General features: G+C 36.9%; 1 protein-coding gene and 1 long non-coding RNA gene across 2 annotated transcripts in view; one reads left to right on the forward strand and one right to left on the reverse strand.

Annotated features, from left to right (window-relative positions):
* The window catches only part of SHOC1 (shortage in chiasmata 1), an 85915-nt gene extending 83753 nt beyond the window's left edge, over positions 1-2162 (reverse strand). The window contains exon 1 of the mRNA XM_088838271.1: positions 2118-2162. Within this exon, the coding sequence (XP_088694397.1) occupies positions 2118-2162 (45 nt within the window). The remainder of the gene's footprint in view (positions 1-2117) is intronic.
* Positions 1421-10663, forward strand: LOC148777499 (uncharacterized). Its single transcript, XR_016037907.1, has 3 exons — positions 1421-1522; positions 9402-9498; positions 10538-10663. It is a non-coding gene; the product is annotated as an uncharacterized LOC148777499 (long non-coding RNA).
* The last annotated feature ends 324 nt before the right edge of the window (positions 10664-10987 follow it).

Consider the following 10987-nt stretch of genomic DNA (forward strand, 5'->3'; position numbering starts at 1 on the left):
ACATAACCACATAACTGAGAAAGTCAATGGTCCCTAGTGATATCAGTAAGTCTGGTATATTTTCCTACATACTTTATTTTCTAGATTAGGCTAAAATGTCTGTGTGCGTTTGATAACAATAAAAAGGAATCATATCATTTATACACCATTTAGCAAAATGCTGTTTTTCACTTTTAGTATAATATGGCTATTTTAACTTTTGTTTTCTACATCTTTGCACTATTTCACTTGTGAAAAGTGATGTTAAAGGATGTTAAATCAGTTAAGTAAGCATGTAAATAAAAATTCTCTATGCTTGGTTCTGCCTTTACTTTCCAGCTTTATTGCCCATTACTCTTTAATACTAACTGTAGTCTTTAAATAGAGCAATCGCTACCCTCTTAACATTTAGTGGTCACTTCCTCATCAACAGGATGCCTTTGAATATGCCCTGCTACTCTTCTCCAGCTGTCAAAATTCTATTCACCTTTCAAACTTCATCTTAAGCAAATTTCCTCAGTGACTCCCAACTTCTCACAGAATTCATTATCTATGTATTTGGACAATGATAGTTTCTTTCATTATTTCCCAAGAGTTTTATATATGCTGAAGGCTTACTAACATATTAAATAAGAGGCCCTCATTATCTAAGAATAATAGTATAAAGAAAAGATGAGTTAAGTAATTCATAAAAAATGAGGACAAAAGTTCCATAGTCAAAAGCCAAAGGTTCATAGTCAAATGGAACATTACCTAAAAAACAAAATAAAGTTATAGAAATTAAAATTTATTTTAATTACATTTTGTTTGTATTTAGCTTATAACTACTTTGTCAAAATTTCCCTCAAAACTGCATTATATGATGATAGGCATGATACTAGTCATTACTTCACCTGTGATCAGAAACAAGATATTTCTAGAAAATATTTGAGGATTTAATAAAAATTTCCCAAGGCATCTCTGACTCCTTTGATATTCAAACCTTTCTTTTTGTCTTACCTGTTATCTGATCTAATTTTGTCAGATTTTCATCTGATAATAGCTTTACCTGTTATTTAAGTGATTCTTCAACACTGTTTTCATGAACTTTACAAAACTCTGTATCTTTTGCAAGATTTGCCATTAAGGGTCAGACACGACTGAGTGACTTCACTTTCACTTTCACACATTGGAGAAGGAAATGGCAACCCACTCCAGTGTTCTTGCCTGGAGAATCCCAGGGACGGGGGAACCTGGTGGGCTTCCGTCTATGGGGTCACACAGAATCGGACACGACTGAAGTGACTCAGCAGCAGCAGCAGCAGCAGCAGCAGTATATTTGTACTGTATCATGGGGGTGTGGTACACCAGTGGGAAACTAAGATATCAGGGGCAAGGATAAAAGTCTGAGGAAGTTTGAGTATAGACTAATTTTTCCAGTGGATAATACATTCATAAATGTATCTGTGTAAAAATGACCTCTGATTCCCTACCACGTATGGGGTACATATGCCTCCCTTGCAATGATACATTTGCCTCCCTGTTATGATGGAATAATAAGATGGTAAGTACTATGAACTGGTGTGTGACAATTATTCTAATTAGTTTCTTAACAATGTATCTGGTTTGAATTTCAGCTTTGTAAAGGTATTTAACTTCTCTAGACATCATTTTTCTAGCCTGTAAAACTGTAAAACCTATGTAATAACAGTATCTTCCTCATGGAGTAGTTATGATCAAAATGACATAATCTATCAAAAGAGTAAGTGATCAAATAATATAATTAATCAAAATAGTAAGGGACTAATACATACTGTTACAGTCATTTTATCATAGAGATAACTGGAATTGTTTTTTCCCCATTCCTGATGAGAAAAATCACTCAAGGTCATCCATAACAGCAGCCCAAACTTGTTAATAGTTTCTACTTTTTTCCCATTGACAGACACAAATTCACATTAAATTGGCAACAATTTCCTCCTCAAATAGTGTTTTTAAGGTATATTAAAACTGGAAAGTAGTTTTTAGTGAATTTCAAAGTAGGACTAAGGATTACTCTAAGGACTACTAAAAAGTGATCATAATACATAGTGCATGTAGATAACACTTTCATATCATAATTCTTAGTAATCAGATCATGATCTAATAATACTCTGTACCTCATTCAAATAATCTATTGCACAATATTTGAATGCTGGAAACATATCTTCTTTCTTTGAAAGCAGTACAAATTTCACATCTGGAAATATAAAAATAAAAAATAAATATTTGGTAGAATAGCAGAAAACCATTCTTAGTCACAAAACATTGGCTCATTCATTTTTTAAAAAGGCTCTGAATGATAAAAACTTAACTATGAAAATAACATTACTATGATTTAAATCTAATATGAAAATAATATATACAGTGGTATAAAATTATTCATATATTTTTCATTTTATTTTATCCATACAATCCTAGTTGGTGGATTGCAATATATTTAATATCATCATTTTGTTGCAAAAGAGGCTGAGGTTCACAAGACTAATAGCGTGGTTTTCTCATGATAACCGGATTTCTTAAGTCAACCAAGGGCAAAACTGTGCTGAAGCAGTGGAGTTGAATTTGGAAAATTCCACTCTCTAAGAAAATAAAAAGTGAAATCATTCAGTTGTGTCCTACTCTTTGTGACCCCATGCATGGACTGTAGCCTACCAGGCTCCTCCATCCCTGGGATTTTCCAGGCAAGAGTACTGGAGGGGGTTGCCATTTCCTTTTCCAGGGGATCTTCCCGACCCAGGGATCGAATCCAGGTCTCCCGCATTGTAGGCAGATACTTTACCTTCTGAGCCACCAGGGAAGTTCCAAGAAAATAAAAAGCCTTAAGTTAAATTCCCTTTTAGTTAGTTCATTGGAATAAAGCAACTATAGTATATTATTTTTAGGTCATTGGGTCATTATTAGTAAATCAAAAAATTCACCTAATGAACTAAAATTTTTTCTTTTCTTTTTCAGTATGGTTTATCTCAGGGTATCGAATATAGTTCTCTGTGCTATACAGTAAGACCTTGTTGTTTATCCATCATATACATGATAGTTTAGGATGGATAAACTATTTAATAGCTTAGGATGGATAAACCAGTTAATAGTTAAACTATTAACCTATTTAATAGTTTGGGATGAATAAACCAGTCAATCCTAAAGGAAATCAGTCCTGAATATTCATTGGAAGGACTGATGCTAAAGCTGAAGCTCCAATACTTTGGCCACCTGATGCAAAAAACTGATTCATTTGAAAAGACCCTGATACTGGGAAAGATTGAAGGCAGGAGGAGAAGGGGATGACAGAGGATGAGATGGTTGGATGGCATCACCGACTCAATGGGCATGAGTTTGAACAAACTCTGGGAGTTAGTAATGGACAGGGAAGCCTGGCATGCTACAGTCCATGGGGCCACAAAGAGTTGGACACAACTGAGCAACTGAACTGAATTGATACATAATAGTAATAGTACATCCATTAGTCCTAGATAGTCCCAATAAGTAAAATTTGAAAGCTGAGGAAGTCCAAGATAATTTCAAGAATCAGAGGAATTACAGCTTAGAAAATTTACTCTAGGACATAGTCCAGTTTGTCAGAAAGTTCTTAGCATTTTGATCAATCATTTAAAATACTGTGGGGAATTCAGATATAAACTAGTTTTCATACACTAGTAGTTTGTCAATAAGCTTTGAGTGAATAAAACATATATTTTAATTCAAATAGTCTTGCCTTGGTTTCATTATCATTCTGTTTGATATTTGTTTATCAATATAATAAATTACAAATTTTATATAATAAATTATATAATTAAATTTAATTATATATTTTATTATAATTTAATTATATTTATTATATTTTATTATAATTTAATGATAATTATCATTATCAATTTGTTTGAGGTTTACCTATTTCTAAATGGTAAAAGTGCTCACCAGGACTCATCTATATTAATTGGTTATGAACTATTCCTATTTTCAGTTATTATCAAGTGAATATCCTTAACTACTCAACTACTGGATTAAAAACCTAAGAGCAGACTTCTTAATATAGAGTAAAATTATTTCATTTCACTAATGAATCAGAGACATTTTGGTTATTACAGTAAGTGCTCCAATGAAAACAAACCCCATAAGCTATCAGAATATTTTAAATATTGTTAGATTCTGATATCAACAAATGTGAGGAATACAGAGTGTCAGTGCCCTCTTTCGCACTTAGCTGAACAATGACAACATAGCATCTTCCAACTGGTGGATTACTTCTCTGGAAATATTTCCAACCATTGTACTTTTGTACCTTTTCCATACAGTGTATCACTGATATCTGAAGCAAATATTGATTCTAGAATTTCTAATTCCTGATACTGCACTTTCAGAAAAAATTATCTGATTGTGCCTGACACCAGAAAAAGTTAAAAATCACAGCTCTACCTAATTTATCCATTCAAGTTATTGTCGGCATTTTTCTTAAATGTTCCTTTCTTATGAAGCCTATATTCCATCAGCTTCAGATTCATCACTCCCATCAACTATCTCAAATAATAATTACTGTTGTATTGAAGTTAACTTTTATGTCCATGCTGCTGCTGCTGCTAAGTCACTTCAGTGGTGTCCGACTCTGTGCGACCCCATAGACAGCAGCCCACCAGGCTCCCCCTTCCCTGGGATTCTCCAGGCAAGAGTACTGGAGTGGGTTGCCATTGCCTTCTCAAGTCCATACTAGACACATAGTAATAAAAAAAACCGTTGCTAATTACATTTATAAAATTTCTTTCATCTATCAACTGTATTTCACTGCATTACAGATATCTGTATCCATCTCATAGTGGTGGGTAGATAGGGAGAAAGAAACTGGCTTACTTCTAAAATCCAAGACAAGGGGGAAAACAAGCAAACCATGGTTAGAAAGTATTTTAAAAACTCAGCTTTGAGTTGCAGTAATTCCTGAAGTAGTTTTCCTTACCTGTTTCTAAAAATTTTATCTCTCCTGAGCTTCCTCCTGTCAGGAAGCCAAAATGAAAATGCTTCCTCCTGTCACTGGGCCAAAATGAAAATGCATGCAAATCATTAGGTCAGGATATTATGCGCAATGTTAGAGAAGTTAGGTTTTTCAAGATTTTTTTCCACCCAGCCTTACTGAGCAGAATTGACAAATAAAAACTATAAATAAAACATACAGTGCAATATTATTCTCAAGACTACTTAAGATTATCACACACTGGTGAGTAATCTCCCACAGCCTCAGGCATCGGGAGACTTCTCCCCTTCCTTCCTTGAACAAAGACCACACTTTCACCATGTCAAATGGCAGAGGAGGTAAGGTTCACGTATATTCTCAAGTTTTTTAATTTATGCAGCCTAATTAGTGGCTAGAAATCCTATTGGCCTTTCTATTCTTTTCACATCCTCTGTTCTCGCCCAGTCAGGTTCAGTGGATTCTTGTTCTGGGGCCTTGTCCCCACAGGACCATGTGAGCGGACCTCACAGATCTGTTTTCCAGAGAGCTACCATACACTAGACCCATCCAGCTCTTGTCTTCTCCTCAACTCAAGAATACCTTGCCTAACGCCTTTCTCCAGCTTCTCAGGAAACTGCCTACTACCCGTCTTCGCAAGAGAAAATTCCCGCCCACTGGACACGTGACCTCTGACCTTGGACTCCGTGCTTCCATTGGCTAGCCAGGCCAGGCCACGCCCTACGTCATCCTGTCACCCTGCCCCTCGGGCAGCGGGCCCTTCTGCCGTCCTGGCCTCAGAAGGTGAGGGCCGAAGTAGGGACGTGGTTAACGCAGAGGCCCTCATGGGTGAGCAGACTTCAGCCACACAGGCTGAACCGTGACCGTGAAGATGGTGGCGGGAACCCCGATGGAGCCTGTGTGAAAAGTTGCGACGACCAGAGTCTGGGATTCTTTGGTGTGGCTGCTCCTGAGGTGGCAGGGCCTGATGAGAACAAGGCCAGAAGCGTCCCAGAGGGCAGATTGAGAGGATTTAGCAACCACATTCAGGGAAAGAGGAAAGCGAAAGGGAGGAGGCACACACGACTCTAAACATGCCTGACTAGGTGTTGGTCGAGTCGTGCATCAGTGGACGAAGAACATTCCGGGAAGGGCAGGAAGATGACGAGTTATAATTGGGAAACGCGAAGTGTATGCCTTGATTCCGGGGTGGCTCAGCGGTAAAGAATCCTCCTGCGATGCAGGAGACACCACGGATTCGATCCCTGGGTCTGCAAGATCCCCTGGAGGAGGGCATGGCAACCCACTCCAGTATTCTTGCCTGGAGAACCCCATGGACAGAGAAGCCTGGCGGGCTGCAGTCGCACAGAGTCTGACACGACTGAAGTGACTGAACCTGCATAGTTATACTTTGATCAGCAGCCGCCTTTTCACCAACAGACTCTTTTAGAAGTTTAGACCCACCCAAGAAGGAAGAAGACTTGTCCCTTTCTCTCTGTTTCTTAACTTCTGAGTTCTTCCTGTGACATAGCTTGGCATTAGATTCCTTCCCAGAAGATTGCAAGTACTTACATTTATTTATTTTCCTAACGCATGGGTTCTTTTTAAGTTATTATTGAAATAGTAATGAAAGGTGAGTGATTAAGCCACATTAAGTTGCCTTCATTCTATTTTGTACAGGTTGGTGCAATTTGCTACAGCGTTGTTTTAATGTTTGACAAGAATCAAGTGTGCAGATGTTCATCTGGCATTGAGATACATTAATTATTTGCATTCTTGGCTATATACCTTTTATTAGAACCAATTTTAATTTGAGTAATTTTGCAAAAATTACAAAAGTAACACATAATTATACTCAGTGTAACCAATAAAACTATCCAAAGATTGATACAGAAAAAGTAGTCTTTATTACCACCCCCAACTCCCAGGGAGATGATGTTAACATCTGGGGTGTATCTTTTCACACTTTCCTGCATGTTCATACCAATTTATACAGACATGCATACACAAAATAGGTTGGCCAGTTATATAAAAATGGGTAACTTATTTTCCTTCCTAAACAATACATCTTGAACAACCTTCCAGATCAAGATAAACAGATTCAACTCATTTTTAAACAGTCACATATTTCATAGGAAGGCTGTACTATAATTTATCCAAACATTCTACTACTAATGGATTTTAACAGATTGTTTCCAGTTTTTTACCTTGAAAATAATGCTGCAGTAAGAATTTTTGGACATGTGATCTTGAATGTTATTACTGCTATTTCTATGGTATAGATTTGTATTATTTTGCTGACTCACATAATGACAGCATTTCAGACTTAATAGATGTTGCCAATTTACTTTCCAAAAATTTGTGGCATTTTATGTTAACAGTGCCAGAGAGAAGCCATTTTCCTAAATACGCAACAGAAATGAATATATTGCTCTTTAAATATATTTGCTGGGCTTCCCTTATAGCTCAGTTGGTAAAGAATTCACTTGCAATTCAGGAGACCCCCGTTCAATTCCTGGGTGGGGAAGATCCACTGGAGAAGGGACAGGCTACCCACTCTAGTATTCGTGGGCTTCCCTTGTGGCTCAGCTGGTAAATAATCTGCAGCAATCCAGGAGACCTGGGTTGGGAAGATCCCCTGGAGAAGGGAAAGGCTACCCACTCCAGTATTCTGGCCTGGAGAATTCCATGGACTGTATAGTCCATGGGATCACAAAGAGTTGGACACAACTGAGTGACTTTCCCTTTCAAATATATTTGCTGATCTGATGCGTGAAAAATACTGTCTTGTTTTAATTTGCATTTCTCTGATTGCTGCTGAGGTTAAGTACTTTTTAGAAGTTTATGAACTCTTTTGATTTCTTCTTCCAAGAACTAATTGCCTAAGGATTATGTGTGTGTATGTGATCTGGCAACTTTAATAAAAAATTCATTTTCATTGGAGTATAGTTGTTGTACAGTGTTGTGTTAGTTTCTACTGTACAGCAAAGTGAATCAACTATTCAGTTCAGTTCAGTCACTCAGTCGTGTCCGACTCTTTGCAACCCCATGAACCACAGCACACCAGGCCTCCCTGTCCATCACCAACTCCCGGAGTCCACACAAACCCGTGTCCATTGAGTTGGAGATGCCATCCAACCATCTCATCCTCTGTCATCCCCTTCACCTCCTGCCCTCAATCTTTCCCAGCATCAGGGTCTTTTCAAATGAGTCAGTTCTTCGCATCAGGTGGCCAAAGTATTGGAGTTTCAGCTTCAACAGCAGCTATAGGTGTGTATATATATATAGGTGTATATATATATAGGTATGCACATATATACATATACATATATATATCCCCCCTTTTTTGGATTTCCTTCCCATTTAGATCATCACAAAGTGTTGAGTAGAGTTCCTTGTGTCATGCAGTAGGTTCAGTCCATTTTTCTATTGAGTAGGTTGTCTTTTATAAGATCTATATATAGGCATATTAGTTAATATCAAATCTAGCTATGTAAAAAACAGAAGATTCCAAAATAATATAAAATCTACTTCTCTTTCATGTAAATGAAATATAGAAGCAAAAGTTTCAAAACTGATATGGCAGCTGTCCCCACAAAGTCTTCAGGGACTTGCCTTCCAGCTTATTACACTGAACTTCCTAGGTTGTGATCCTTGTTCTCATGGTGTGAGGTGACAGTATCTCTGTTTTCAGACAGCAAGATTGAAGAAGGAATGAAATAGAGGAGAGACTAAAGGCACAATGTTTCCTTATGTAATCTGTAATTCAAATCATGAAATATAATGTTCATGTAGAAAAGTCCATAAGACAATGTATAGTTTAAAAATTATTATAAAGGAACATCCATGCAAACTCCACTCAGAAACAGAGCATTACAAGAATTTCAGGAGCTCTCTGTTTTCTTTTCTAATCACAATTCTCCCTACAGGAAATCTCCTCCTAGATTTAGAGATTACTATAATCCTGACTTTATGATAATCATTGCCTTGCTTTTCTTTAGACTTTCACCCGAGTACATACTTCTAAATGATACAGTTTTGCCTGTTTTTCAAATCTTACTGTTTGTGTTAGCTTGGTTCTTGCTTCTTCTATTCAGTGGGTGTTGTTGTATGTATATGTATTATTTCAATTTCATTGTTGAATTACTACCATCATATAAATATACCTCACTTGTTTATCCATTCTACTATTGATGGACCTTTGGATTGTTAGTTTTGGGAAATTACAAATAATGCTGCTATCAACATCCTTGTACATTTATCTTAGTACATATATACCTTTCTCTAGGATATAAATTTAGGAGTGAGTTTCTCGATTATTGAGAAATGTGTATGTCTTCATTTTTATTCAATAATGCCAAACTGTTTTTCAAAATGATTGTACCAATTTATGTTCCCACCAGCAACATTTGAGAGTTCCTGTTGCCCTATATTCTCACTGATCCTTATCAATTTCATTCTGTTTCAGAATCTGGTACGTATCTAGCTGTCTCTTCAGGAAGATTCCCATAAGCTGCCATGTGACATCTCTGCTTACACCTCATTGGCCATGCCCTAGTCACATGGTAAGTCCTATCTGTAATAAAGGTTAGAAAATTCAGGTTTTATTCTGGACTGTTATCTGCATAGTCACAACTTGGAGATTCTTTTATTAAAATAGGAAGGAGAGAACAAATTTGGGGACATAGATAGTAGTCTCTGCCACATTAATAATAATTTTAAAATAGCTAACTTTTACTGAGCACTCACTATGTGACAAATACTATTATAAACACTTTGCCACTCTTTATAAACTAGATACCATATTACAAACCCCAATTTACAGATAAGAAAACTGGGACACTGAGAACTTAAGTATCTCATTAATTTATTAATGAGCAGTGTTAAGCTAAAAAGTATGGGACAGAATTGCAAACCCAGGTAGTCTGGTTCAGAATCCAGGGTTTTAGCTAGGCCATACATTCTTGGTCTGCTATATGTTTTGCAAAGATTTTTCTCCCTGCTTATCTTTGGAAATTTCTAAAAGTTTTCTTTTATATCTACATTGGATTTTACCACATCTGAATCATCTATATTTTATCTCAGTTGTTAATGTTTCTGCATCATTTCCAAAATTATGCATATAAGAGAATCTTAGGACAATTAGTTTTCCCTGTAAGTTTTAATTCACCATTATTTGCACCACTACTGTTTTGAATCTAGGTGGAAATAAATGCTTAGACACACTTGAATATAAACTAAGTTGATAAGCCATAAAGGAAGGAGGGGGGACTCCCCTTCTATCTAGAATAATTCCACACTTTTGTGGAAATCTCCTGTGATGATGTTAAGCTTCATTGTTGGAGTCACACGCTGTGCTGTTGAGGCCATAGCAATAATGTTTAATGTTTTTGAGAACATACTTTATAGGCCAGGCCCAGTATGGAAGCACCGAAAAGGCAAAAAATAAGGAAAAAATCCTTAATAAGCTCGCAAATCCTTGTCTGAAGTTATTTTTCATCTCTTCAGATAATTCTGTACACTGTTGCCAGAATGAGATTTCTAAAACAACTTACTGAGATTATCATTCTGTTATACACTCTTTCATCTTTCTTTTACATACAGGATAAAATCTGAAATCCTTGGCATGGATCAACTATTCATTCAACCCCATTTACATTGAAACCTTGAACCTCTGGCCATTCTCTGAACATCCCCCACATTCTCCCGCTTCCAAGTCTTTGTTCCTGCTGTTTTATTTTGTTTTCTAATCACACGCTGAAGCAAAGCAAAGTGAAGTCACTCAGTTGTGTCCAACTCTTTGTGACCCCATGGACTGTATAGCTTACCATGCTCCTCCATCTATAGGATTTTCCAGGCAAGAGTACTGGAGTGGGTTGCCATTTCCTTCTGCAGAGGATCTTCCTGACCCAGGGGTCCAACCTGATTTTCTGCATTGTAAGCAGATGCTTTACCTTCTGAGCCACCAGGGAAGTCTGCTGTTTTATTTTGTTTTCTAATCACACATTGAACCCCTATTTATTCTATGAGGTTCAGTTCAGATGTTTCCACCTC

The sequence above is a fragment of the Moschus berezovskii genome, chromosome 7 (genome assembly GCF_049115385.1).
Source record: "Moschus berezovskii isolate FMDL1 chromosome 7, NW_MosBer_1.0, whole genome shotgun sequence".
NCBI lineage: Eukaryota > Metazoa > Chordata > Mammalia > Artiodactyla > Moschidae > Moschus > Moschus berezovskii.